This window comes from Haliaeetus leucocephalus, unplaced genomic scaffold (assembly GCF_000737465.1).
Source record: "Haliaeetus leucocephalus isolate CR32 unplaced genomic scaffold, Haliaeetus_leucocephalus-4.0 Scaffold484, whole genome shotgun sequence".
NCBI lineage: Eukaryota > Metazoa > Chordata > Aves > Accipitriformes > Accipitridae > Haliaeetus > Haliaeetus leucocephalus.
Window position 1 is genome coordinate 3,057,191 of NW_010972920.1, and position 12,984 is coordinate 3,070,174.

The following is a 12,984-nucleotide window of genomic DNA, read 5'->3' on the forward strand; positions in this document are numbered from 1 at the left end:
GTGTGCGGAATTAGGTATTTATGCATGTCTGAAATGTCAGTAGTTGGTGTAGCTTCAAATTACAGGTGTTTCTTCTGTATCCGCAATGTCATGGTGATACTTTAGGTAGGCAACACCTAGAACAGTGATTTAAAAGAACTCAGGGAATGAATGTGAAGGAGAGTTGGGAACTGAAATACCACCTCTTTTTCACAAGGTGTGCGTTCACCTCTAAATGCAGGAATGATATGTATTTGCCTGACTGTCATTGAGACTCCCTGACCCAGACTGTGTTCTCATTTTCACAGCTACTCCACCACGTTTGAGACCAGCAATCAGCCAGTTACGGACATCTTCCACTTCACTGTTTTTGATGCTGATAACAACCGGCTTGACAGACAGATGTTCACCATCACTATCACATCTGCCCAGACAATGCCATCGCTCATTGCTTTTGCTGACCATATCACTGTAAGTGGCTACCCAAGATACTAGGAACAGTGACAAGAATGTCTTAGATGTGAGGAACTGAACGGTTTTCCTGGACTGAGGGGAAATCGCTGAAGAAACGTGGTGTTGCACATGCAATCCTGTGCGTGCAAAGGGTTAACAAATTACTTGGAGGCCAGAGGAGGCTGACAGTATGGCTGCATCCCTGAACCTCATCTGCTTACATCTGTTCTAGTCAGGAGCTGGGTTCTCCCTAGGTCGTCCCATTGATATCAGTGGAACAAGTCTGACTTATCCTTGTTTAATATTGCGTCCTTTATTTCACCAGCTTGCGTGTAAAAGATGAGCAGAAGAGAAGTCTGAAAGCATCTGGTGCTTTGGACTGACACACAGCATTTCAGACTCCTTATCAAAGACTTTTGAAGTCATCTCCCTCCTTTCCAGCTTTGTATTCCCCCTCCCTTACCTTCAAAAGGCTCCGCTCAACAAGAAATGCAGATCTCGCCTTCCAAGAGGTCAGCGTGACTCTGCCAGTTCTCTTCTTGCCCTGATAAAGCACTCACAGGCTCCTCCTGGGGGCCAGGCAGGCTTTGTTCTTCCCATCCCACCTCACCTCCCAGCTGATTTCATGCTTAACAGATCTAGGGGAGGATGGGACAGGACTTCAGAGACCGGGCAAGCCTCTTCCACAGAGGCAGACTTGTTCAGTAACAATTTGTGTGTTGCCGTGTGTTGTGTCCATTGGCGGTAGTTTTGTCATATGCTTTTGCTTTCCAGGTGGATGAGGGGGGCAGGGTCCCACTGCTGGCTCATCACCACTTAGCTGCTGATTATGGTACTGCTGCCAAGGAAGACCTGAGGGTCATAGTTATCACTCTACCGATGTATGGCTACATTGAAAACACTAAGACAGGTAAACTGCTTGGTTATCTCTTCTTCCTCCTGGCTGATGAAAGGGAACATAGGAAGTGCCATGCTGGAGCACACTCTAATCTGTCTCACCACAGCTCCTCAGTGCAGTGCTGGTTGGCATCAGTTGATCATAAAGAGCTCATAAGGTCAGCGTTACGAGATAATCTGTCTCAGGGGAGCATTTTCTGCTAATTCTCGTTTGTTGGAGACTGGTCTGTGTTGTGAGACTGGGGCATTAAGAGGCTTTTCAAGCCCATGTGTTGTATTTTCATCATGTTTTATTTTGGCTGGCCTTGTTACACAGAACAAACTTTGCTAAATTCCTCTAAACGTCCCAGCGAGCTTTGAGGCTGAGAGCTGTGGCAGAGCATGGCTGGTAACGCTCTCTTATCTCATTGTATTATCAAGAAAAGGTAGGATTTATACCATATTGTCCAGAGATGTTCATCCAGGAAACTTGTCTGCTTAATCCTGCATGTGGTCCCAGGAGTGGCATATATCATTTTACTTAAATCATAACTTGCCTTTGTAAAATATCACCATGGGTTGGCCAGTGTAGTACTTGTTACAACAGTGATTGCCTTTCTTCTGGAGAGCACAGGTTGCTAACCATTACACATCATTCCTCCTAATTGTGTCCTATGAAGGAACTCCAGTTAGTGCCATTTTGGTAATGATGAGCCTCTCTCCTTGAACAGGCAACAGCTGGGTGATTTTCTTGGGTGTGAGACTCAGTTTTGCAAGGTGAAGCTTGATGTAGAGTTTGTGTTGAGGCCAGAGATGGCACATTAGCCCTTGTTTCGTCTCTGAAGAAAGCCTAAGTAATTCCAGGATGTGGGATTGCTTGTACTATGCATAAAACTGCAGCTTCCCTAATCTCTACTCTAATGCAGCAGATGCTGCTTTCTACACATTTCTAGATGTGTGAAACCCATGTTGTAGGAATAAACATCCTTCTGCACCCTTCACAATGTGCCATTCTTCTCCTAATTCTGCTGCTTTTATTCTTAGTTTACCAGTGAATTGAACATCCTTTCACTAGCAGTATTCTGGTTTGCAGGTGAGAGTTATGGCCCACAGAGTGAGTCTGCTGCAACTGCAGATGCATCCTTTTCCCTTCAAGATGTTCTAGAGAACAGCATTTACTACTTCCAGAGCGTCCATGAAAGCATTGAGCCAACAAGTGATGTTTTCAGCTTTTATGTGAGCGATGGCTTCAGTCAATCTGAGGTGCAGAGCATTAACATCACAATTCAGGTATGCCTGTGCTCTCTGGCTGCAAGAGCCCTCTCCTTTCACATAGACCCACGGCTTTTAAAGTGCAAACTTTGCTCACTCCTTTGTAAAACGTGGGAAGGGGATTAAAGGGAGCTTCCTTCCTCCTATCTGTTTCCTTCCCCTAGTACAGCCACATAATTTGCCTGTGACACCAGACAACAGTTGTGCATTGCAACCTCTTCTTCAGGGCTTATTTCTCTGGTGTCTCCTCCCTCTTAGAAGTGGCCATGATGCTGGCTAGATTTGGAGAAGCTGGTCTAGCCCATTAATGGATATCAGCACCAGTACTGTAATTTGGGAGCTTGTATTTCATTCAAGTGGGCAGCAGTCTTTTCCCCTTGGCCATTTCCCTTTTTTAACTATATGCCTTTGGGACCTGTGCAGCGGCAGAACGATGAGCCCCCAAAGATGGTGCTGGAGCCTGTCAGAGTGCATGAGGGCTCAGGTGTGGTCGTTACCGAGGCCTTCCTCAACCTGCAGGACTTGGACACCCAGAACAGTGAGCTTGTCATCATGGTTACCGAAAGTCCTGAACATGGTAAGTCCTGACAAGCTGGGGTGGGGAGAGAGAGAGAACATCTTTGTGTGTCTGTGTGCCTTTGTATCTGTGTGTGTGCAACAGCCCCTGATGCGAGAGAGGAGCCTGGCATATTTGTATAAAGCACATTTAGTCTGTGTTTGGACCAGCAGCCACAGAGGGATTGTGCTTCAGACTAGACCTATTCTTTGAGAGCTGTCCCTCGCTATTTGTGGTAGAGGGGAAAGGGGGGCTGCACGCATTTCCCTGGGACGTTCCCTTTTGTGTTACCCCATTTCCTGTTGCAGGGTTCAGTTCCAAAAAGCTGAGCAACTAGCATCTATTTGCAGTGATAAAGCAAGGCAGGGTGTCACGTGAAGGCTAGTGCCATGTTAAACTAGTGAGGGCTGTGCACCCTTTTTCAGATCTCATGTACATAGCCACATTCTTGCCAGTTTTGGCAATAAGCAGATAACTTCCTTCAGTTTTTCCAGTAAGGCTATGTCCACCTCTGTGCATCCCAGTTAGAGCTGGCGCACAAAGAGTCCCCAGCAGGCTGTCTTCTCCCCATAATTTTCATCCATCTGTCGTTTGTCAGGTCATCTCCGTAGGAGGCAGACTGCTGCAGAGCCCCCGGAGCATGGAAATGTGCTGTCCATGGGCTCGTCCTTCACTTACCAGGACATTTTGGATGAGCTGATCGTTTATACTCAGAGCAGTGCAGCAGCACAGACAGACGAGTTTGGCTTCTCCATCACGGATGGTCTCTACACGCAGATGGGGAGGCTGGAGTTCTTCGTGGAGCTGCCGAAGAAGCAGCCACCCACATTAGCTGTCAACAGGGGCCTGCAGCTCCCAGTTGGTACGGGGAGAGGGAGGATAATGGTATTGCTTGGTATTGCTGTATGGTCCAGTCTAAACCAGTCACTTAGCTGGATTGGCTGAAGCTGTTTGTGGACTTTCTTTCTCTGGTCCAGGCTCTGCAGCATACCTCACAGATCAGCACTTGAAAGCAGCAGCTATTTATTCAGACGACACAACGATTAGATTTGTCATGAAGAGGGATCCCAGCGTGGGCCATCTGCAGTTGACCAAAATTGATAATCCAGTCCAGATCTCTGTCGAAGGACCTCTCACAAGTTTCACCCAGGCTGATATAAATAAAGGTGAGAGTGCTTGATTTTAGATAATCTTGGCAAGTAATATGTGGCCATTTAGGTAGTCCTGCGAGGAGCAGGGAGTTGGACTCGATTATCCTTATGGGTCCCTTCCAACTTGAGATATTCTGTGATTCCATGATCTTTATGAGAGAGGGAGGATGACTTGAAGCAGGGAAGGGAAAGGGAAAGAAGGACGATAAGATTGTTATGTTAGAACAGAAACACGTATCGTTAAGCAAGTGCTAAAAAGTCTCTCTCAGCAGGAGAAAAAGAATAAAGAGAAAAAGTAATGAAACGCAAATCCAGGAGCTCTGTCAAGCTCAAAGTCCCTCGGCTTATACTGCCAGCCTGGTTCCAAACTAAGAATTAAATGATGCAGCCTGTAATAAACCACCTCTTTTCTCTTGTCCCTCTCTCTAGGGCAAGTGGTGTACAGTCACAAGAAAGGGGATCCTGGTGGAAATTTCCCCTTCACCTTTGATGTGATCGATGCAGATGGCAACAAACTGATGGACCAGGTTTTTTCTATTAGTGTATTAGGTAAAAGATAGTGCTGAAGTTGTGTTTTCTTTGCTGCAGAGCTGAGGCCTTCATAGATTCCCATCCCGCATATATTGCAAGTTAAGACGTCATTCTTGAGATGCAGTTTTTATTCGCTGTTAATTCAAAGGCCTTTGAAGTTTGGGGCATGGGGAGATTTCGCGGATGTAAGGATTTGTTCTTTGGCTTCTAACAAACTCACTGAAGAAGGTAGAAAAATTCCCCTTGATATCTTTATACTGTCTAGACTGTCTTTAAGACATTATAGTGTTACCGTGCCCTCGATTAATGCCGAGGCCAAGTACCTGTTTCAGAATTAGCAGTCTGGGAGGTGTTTGTGTGTATGTTGTCTCTTGCTTGAGCCCAAGAACCCGATTTGAATAACACCAAGGAAAGGAGGGTGACTGTCTCCTAACTCAGCTTTGCGTTTCACCCTTTCAGAAGACAGATTTCCCCCCTCCATCATCGCTAACAAAGGGCTAGTCTTGGATGAGAATTCGGCAAAGAAGATCACGACCCTCCAGCTCTCTGCCACTGACCGGGACAGTGAGCCGACCCAGCTCCAGTACAAGCTCACCAAGCAGCCACAGCTGGGGCATCTGGAGCACGCAGCCTCCCCAGGTTAGCAGGACAGTATTTTACTCAGTTCGGTACTCCTAGCAGCAGAGCACTGGAGGGCTTTTGAGCCCTAAAGATTTGCTGCAGGAAAAATGTGCTTGGAGGCAGCATCACAGAATTATGTTTCCTGTTAGAAATCAAATGGTCATTAGCCCAGAGAGCTGGAGAATAGGGTGAGTGGAGGCAAGGCAGCCCAATAATCACAGATGAGGATTTATTCAGCCTCTGGGTGCGTTTATGCCCCATGGTAACCTTGCCTGGTGGACTTTGCAGATCAGTCCAGCTTGCCGCTGTGTGCTTCTCCTCTTTCAGGACCTATCGCTGCATCTCCATGACAGGCAAACCTTCAGCCTTTTCTGTGACCACATATAGTACAACGCCCCAAAGAATTCATTCCCCTAATGTCCATGGTAATAGAGCCCACCTTGGTAAACAGACAGTCTGCTTTCTGTCCCCCTCTTGGCCAGTATGTCCCTTGATCCCTAAAAACCAGCCTCTTTTCTCACCCGTACTTTGGAGAGAGGAAGGGAACTAACCGCTGAGTTAGTTTAAAAGGAAGCTACGTTGTGCTGTGATGGATATGCTGGATAATGAATTCTGGTAGTTCATGGAGGGGGAATTGGTCAATCCTGTGAAACTCAGAAAATAATTACCTGCAAATGTGATCGGAATTTTAGAGTTGCCTTCCATGCCCACTGACAGTATGAGTGTCCTACCCCTCTCTGATGAATTAGTCTAAATCTATGCTGTCATGTCATATGCTCTTCTGATTTAGATTGTACTCATCTAAGATTATATTTCTTCTTAGAATTAGATTTCTCATTAGCATGAGATTAAACTGGAAATATCTGCTGTGTGTTTTCAAGATGCAGACAGTCCCTGTACAGCTCAGTTTTAGCGTGTGGTTCGCCTCATCTTCTCACAGTGTAAGAAGTCCTCTGGCAAACACGTTGAAAGGGTAGGAATAATGAATGAAAGTTATAATAAGCAAATGCCCCGCTGAGAGAAAATTAAAAACTTGCAATATTTTTGTCTAAATTGCAAACTAAACAGTGAATCTTGTGCTTTGGAGACCTGAAAGAGCTGGATTAAGGATTTTATTCCTCCTGTTATTTAAAATGTGATGATTCTGATTTCTATGCTTTTTCATGTCTGTGATGGACTAGGAAAGATAACAGAGCCACACACTGGGAATGAGTTGTTCTCACAATTTAAATGACCTAAACCTAAGGAGAGAGTACTGGAGTGTTCAAAAGAGAACACAAACCTTTAAAGCTAATGAGCTCTGAGGAAACCTTGGCTAACCATCCAGTTTTGACTCATTTATTTATATCGGATCCTGGTATCTTTTGTAGTGTGGCCAATACTTGTCAGTAGCCATTTAGTGTGCCAAACTGGTGAAAAACTTTTTGTGGGGGTTTTTGTTGTTGCAGTAAATCTGTCAAATGCAGCAGTGATACTTAAAGGTTCAAGTGCTTTTTAAAATGCTTTTCCAGTACCTTTCTGTGTCTGTGTCACACCTAATGGCCTGTAAAGATGTCACTATAAGTCAGTGTTGAAAATGGGACTTAATCTGTTCTAAATGCAGGGGTACAAGGAGGGGAAAAGAGAGCAGAGACTTTGAAGGCATTTTTGAAAACTGCTGTGTGGCCAGGAAAAAAACTTTTGCTCATACTCAGTGATGTCCTGGTTAGATCAGTCCTGCACAGCAGTGAAAATCAAAGTGTTACATCTACCGTTTTCCCACAGCTTCTTTCTTGTCCTCTTCCCTGAGAGGCCCATCCCCAAGAGGGTGTCCAGACAGTGTGAGGTGCCATCGTAAAATTATAAGTCTGGGAAGAAGTCTATGCTTCTTTTTGCAGAAGGGGTGCCACTACAACAATTTAAAAGTTGTTGAGCAGAGTTTCTAGGAGGCTCCGTGCCAGCTAAATCCCTGGCTCAGCTGAGGTTTATGGTACAGCCTGAATTGGAGCAGGACAAGCCAAGACTGAATGCTTATGGCTAGATAAGTCCAGCTCCCTATATTTTTCCCTGCCTCACTCTTTCTATTGCACATTTTCCCCTATTGTTCTTTTTCTAGGGACAAGAATTAGCTCCTTCAGCCAGGCAGACTTGGCCTCTCGCAGCATCCAGTATGTCCACACCAGTGATGCTGAAAAGCATAAGGATGCGTTCACTTTTTCTGTGTCTGATGGAACAAATGAAGTAAGTCCCAGCATGGTTTTTTGAGTCAGAGCAGGCTATTGATTCTATAGGATGGGATGGAAGTCAGTTTTTCTCTTGCATGCTTGCGAGAGACAGACGTAGCAAAGGAAATGAAACAAGCCACACATGGGCTTGTCATTTGGCAACGGTGGGTGCTCTTACTTCCCCTGCTGTGAGAGAGCTTAAGGACCACAGGGAAGGGAATGAGCCCTGTGAAGGTAAGGGGGAGCCACCTGCAGTGGAGCTTCATGAGACTGCTTTACCAAGATTTCAGCGTCTGGTTTTCACCTCCTTACCAATTGCTCCTGGAGCTCAGCTTTGATCCAGTGCACTGACAACATACACAGAAGCACAGTTAGACCCTTGAGAAATGTCTCCTTCCTACTTTCTGAAAGAGAAAAATCATAGCTGCAAGTAGAGGGAGAGGGACAAAGAAGAAGGAGGGAGGGAAAAGTGGATGTCCATAAATATCACAGAAAGAGGGAGAATAAATTAGTGGGGAGGGATAGAAGAGGTCATGCTCATATGATCTGAGTTTAGAAGCTCATATTTACTCGCTAGACAAGGCCAAAATGAAGTGACCCAAACTCTGGATCACCATCGTCTCCTTAAAGTGTTACTGTTTCAATGGAATTGCACTCTTGGTAGACTGAATTCATCAAGAGAGGCTTTTCCTCCTGTTCCAGGTGAGCCAGTCTTTTGACATCACCATAAAGCCTGTGGATGACTCCTTACCTGTAGTGCAAAGCCTCGGGATGACAGTTCAGGAAGGGGTGAGAAAAACCATCACAGAGTTTGAGCTTAAAGCAACAGATGCTGACACAGAGGTAAGGCAGGACTCCCCCTCGCCTCCGCCCTCCCCTCTTGTGCTGCACATCTGGGCTATCAGAAAAATGGGCTTGTGTTCAAAGAGAGAGAGATTACAGCGAGTGTCATCTCTCGCTGTGATCATACCCTGCCTGATCACAACATCAGACAAACAGCTTGTGGGAGGCCCAGTTTGTATATAAATAGATGAATGAGTGTTTGAGCAAAGCAAATCCCTGGCTTGAGAAATGGCTTCATCTGGGATGTCTCTCAGACACATAAGCAACGAACCTGCATGGAAAACATTTAGAAGTTGTGATCAGAGCTAATCCTTGCCCTGTGCCACCTTCTCTCTGAACATTGTGGATTTCTACTGAGCTTATGCCTAGCCTTGGCACAAAGTTTATGCCTAGCACAGATGAAAATGACATTTCCTCTTCCTCCTCCTGGGTCTGGCTGGAGACTAAGCGGTCTCATGTTGGCTCTACCTCACTGCGCTGCGGTTTCCCAACAGCAAGATTGCTCCTGGCTGCCTGTTATTGCCCGATCCAAAGATCCTGCCCCAAAGGTTATCGCTGCTTCCACCCTGACAGAAGTGACAAGGGGCACGTTGCTTAGAATGGCTGCAGAATGGGGGACTGCTCTTGTGTTCAGGGAGTTGTCACAAGGGTGGGAGCCTTCTCAGAGCAGCCAAACCAGTAGTTGGCTGTGATGCGTCTAGCCTAGGTCTCCTTGATTGGGGTTGTTCTGTAGATAGCCAGCTTGGGAGAGGGATAAAGACAGGGCAGGGCTCAGGGTGAATCAATTCAGTGTGTGGTAATGCATTTCAGCCGCTGGTTAGAAACACTGTGCTAGGAAAGCTGTCCCGGCATAAAGTCCCTCTCCAGGCATCTTGAGCTGGAAGAACATGCCTGTCCTGGTCCTGGGGTCATGTCATCAGCTTTGCCACTCCTGTCTTTCTGGTGCAGGCTGAGTCAATTACGTTCACAGTCGTGCAGCCCCCCCAGCATGGCCTGATCGAACGCACCAGCAACGGGCAGCGTTACCACCAAGCCACCACCTTCACGATGGACGACATCTACCAGAACCGCATCAGCTACAGTCATGATGGCAGCAACTCGCTGAAGGATCGCTTCACTTTCACTGTGTCTGATGGGACCAATCCCTTCTTCATTATGGAGGATGGGGGGAAGAAGGTAAGGGGAGGAGAAGGGATGTCAAGGAGACCTTCTATAGCTAATAGAAAGCTACTTCCTCTCAGAGAAGGGAAGACTTGGCTGCTGTTGCTCTACTGAAGATAAAGGCTGAGTATTCTCAGTTATGTGATGCCATACGCTTCTTCCCTGGTGTACCAGCCTTTGTGTGTGCAAATTCACCCCAGGACCTTGATCCCAACAGAGCTGAAGGGAGCAAGGCTGATAATATGGTGCATGAGGCCCTCACTCCCAAAGTAACGGCCGTCTTTCTGAACTTTTGTCAGGTTGTGACAGCAGCACCACAGCGCTTCAAAGTGGACGTTCTCTCTGTGGATGATGGGACACCCAGGGTTGTCACCAACCTGGGTTTGCAGTGGCTCGAGTACATGGATGGCAAGGTAACTGCCTGCCTGGGTTCAGCTTAGATTGTTTCTGAGGCTGTTCAGGAGAAGGAGCTTCACAGGAGAACCTCCTGATCCTTCAGCAGTTTTATTTTTGCGACAGAGAACAGGTGTTCCTCTGTGCCTATGAAGTGTCTTGGAAAAGGCAGAGGTGTCCAGGGATGCCTGCACTGCAGTTCCATTAGCCAAACCAGGCAACGTGGCTCCAGGGCACTAAATTGCTTCCTGGACCATCTCCTTCCCATACATCAGCCGGACCATCAAGCCTGGCTCTTCTTGGCTCTCGCACAAGCTGTGCAGTGCGATACAGCTCCTGCCCGCTTTCCTGGGCAGACATGTCCTGCCCCTTGTCCCTCCTCCCCAGGGTATATTTTCAGCTTTGCTGATGGCGGAGAAGTCTTGATTACGTGCTGCAGCAGCCATGGTAGAGATATATGGCTTTCAGAGAAATCTGGTATAGGGATTTCTTGCTGTGACATGCCTTTGTTTTGCTGAAGTCCAAACAAAACCCCAGGAAACTCTCTCTCTCGTTCTTGTTTTTGAGGACCCAGCATTAACTGCAAAGAAATACTTCAGTTCTTCCCAGGAAAAGGGGTTGGAAGACACTGTAGTAAGAAATTGTATTAAGAAGTGGCTACCTCAGCTCAAATTCCTGACTTCAGAAAAAGCACTCCTGCAGCCTCAGGCAGTTCAATTCTCTCTTTTTCTCCTGCTGTTATAGGTGTTCTCTTTTTAAAGAGAAAGCAAAATGTGGTGGAACTGTGGCACATCCGTGTGAGGTCATTTGAAAGAGGACTTACTGCAGGCTCACTAAAGCAGCATGAACTGTCCTGAGTCAATCCTTCAACTTGAGGCTGTTTGCAAATGTTTTTTGCAAAGCCAGGCCTCACCTGAGCATGAGCACAGTTCATGGAGCAGTGGTTTCTAGGTGAAACCAGAAGATTTGTCATAGCTTTTAGCTATGACATAGCTAGATAGGGCTGGGCAGCTTGTTTTGCATTTGCTTTTCTTTGAGCCACAGTGGTTTTTTATTAAACAAACCAGATGTGAGGCAGAATTTGAATCCTTCCTGTGCTGTCAAACACCTTGTGGGGCATCTGTCTGTTCAAGGCCGCTCTGTGCTTTTACATCCCCTAGCTTTTCCCTCGTGGAGCACTGTTTGACAGAGGGATGGTTGGGCTTTTTAGATGAACAGTCAATCAGACTTGCACTGCTGGCTCTCCAGAGTTTTACTCCCTTGGTTTGGCTTTCATCCAGGCAACCAATTTAATCACTAAGAAGGAATTACTGACGACAGATCCTGACACAGATGACAAACAGCTGATCTATGAGATAACAACTGGTCCCAGAAATGGTTACGTGGAGAACAAGCTGAAACCAGGGACAACTGTGACCACCTTTACGCAGGGTATGGACTTGGGCTGTATACTATTGCTTTTTTCCTTCAGCTGCTTCAGTTTGTCAAGATAGCTTTGGGGGGTGTGGGGGGAAGGTGGGATGGGAGAAGATAAGGGGCAAATCTCAAAAGTGTGTCAAAAGTAAGAAATGAACTTTGCTCTCAATTGCAGAAATCCTAGAATTTCTTATCGATGTCAACATGTATGCTGTAGCACACCCAGGTTCTCTGGACTTCTTAGAGCTGGAGATTTGACTTGGGACAGTAAAAAGGAGTTGTAGATATTGCATGTGGACCTCATCATCACAAGGTCTGGTAGATGTTTAGCTAGCAGTGCACAGTCAACAACATGTGGAAAGGTCACTCTTGCAGGATTGAGGGGCTCTCCATTAGGAAGGGGAGTTGAGGGAGTACCTGCTTCCTACACCACTGTGCTCTTTCTGATTGCTGCTCCCTCCAGCCTCCCCCAGGCAGCATTTCCCTTTTTTAGCATTTCTGCTACTGCCGTTCGCAGAGCCTCGCACCACACTGCATTAGATCCTGTACAAATGCAGTCAGCAGTTCTGCCTGTCTCTTCTCATCAGGCCCTGCCAGCAATGCCTGGCCTCCCGTGTGCTCAGGGAAAGGAGGAAAAAAAAAGGAAGAGACCTACATTATTTTAGGGCTGAAGCTTGGGAAACATACTGCAGAAGGTCAGAGAGCTTGAACTGTCTCAGCAAGTGAGAAGGAGCCCTGTTAGGACATGCCAGCTTATAGAACAGAGCTGAAATATCTGCTGCACAAACAAATCCCTATTTCTTGCATTTCATCAAAGCTACTTTAAATTTACCTTACTTTTAAGTATGAGCCACTATGGATAAAGACTAGGCAAGGGAATGTCTTGTCACAGGTTGTAGGCTGGCTTCTACCACAGGTAAGACCAAGGAAGTTAGAAAAGCTGCTACAGCATAAAGGCCATGTGGAAAACCCGATCCCTGCGGCCATGCGGATGCACGTCGCCGCACTGCTCATCTATAAAACTGCCGTTGAATTTCTGGGTTGGCTCACTGGATGTCTCCTTCCGGCAGAGGATGTGAACCAGGGCCTCATTCGGTACGTGATGCATGAGGAGAAGGTTCAGGAGACCACGGACAGCTTTCAGTTCCTAGTGAAGGACAGCAAACCCAATGTGGTCAGTGGCAACATCTTCCACGTCCAGTGGTCTCTCATCAGCTTTACATACACCAGGTAAGTGGCAAGGGGTTTACGGCACTATGATGACAGATGGGGTCTTATCTGGAGGGAGGCAGGTTGAGCTCTGTGATATGTGGTTGGACCTACAGCATTGAAATTAAATTCTGGGGCAGTTACCATCATTTCTGCCTGGGTTTCCCTGGCACCATATCAGGATTGAGGTCTCACTGCTGTGCAGCGTAGCACCACACGTGGCATTCCTGTTGAATTAACGCTGTTGATTTCTAGACGGAACGGGGGGGGGGGGGGGGGGGGCAAAACCCGCCCGGGGGGAGGGGGAAATAAAAACGGG

The 12,984-nt window shown here is 46.7% G+C and overlaps 1 protein-coding gene across 1 annotated transcript in view; it reads left to right on the forward strand.

Annotated features, from left to right (window-relative positions):
- Positions 1-12,984, forward strand: part of FRAS1 (Fraser extracellular matrix complex subunit 1) — a 172,946-nt gene that overhangs the window by 140,852 nt on the left and 19,110 nt on the right. The window contains exons 41-54 of the mRNA XM_010575600.1: positions 288-450; positions 1,207-1,342; positions 2,402-2,598; positions 3,004-3,157; positions 3,735-3,998; positions 4,114-4,302; positions 4,717-4,836; positions 5,278-5,457; positions 7,535-7,659; positions 8,346-8,486; positions 9,435-9,662; positions 9,947-10,060; positions 11,321-11,471; positions 12,527-12,686. Of these exons, the coding sequence (XP_010573902.1) occupies positions 288-450; positions 1,207-1,342; positions 2,402-2,598; positions 3,004-3,157; positions 3,735-3,998; positions 4,114-4,302; positions 4,717-4,836; positions 5,278-5,457; positions 7,535-7,659; positions 8,346-8,486; positions 9,435-9,662; positions 9,947-10,060; positions 11,321-11,471; positions 12,527-12,686 (2,322 nt within the window). The remainder of the gene's footprint in view (positions 1-287; positions 451-1,206; positions 1,343-2,401; positions 2,599-3,003; positions 3,158-3,734; positions 3,999-4,113; positions 4,303-4,716; positions 4,837-5,277; positions 5,458-7,534; positions 7,660-8,345; positions 8,487-9,434; positions 9,663-9,946; positions 10,061-11,320; positions 11,472-12,526; positions 12,687-12,984) is intronic.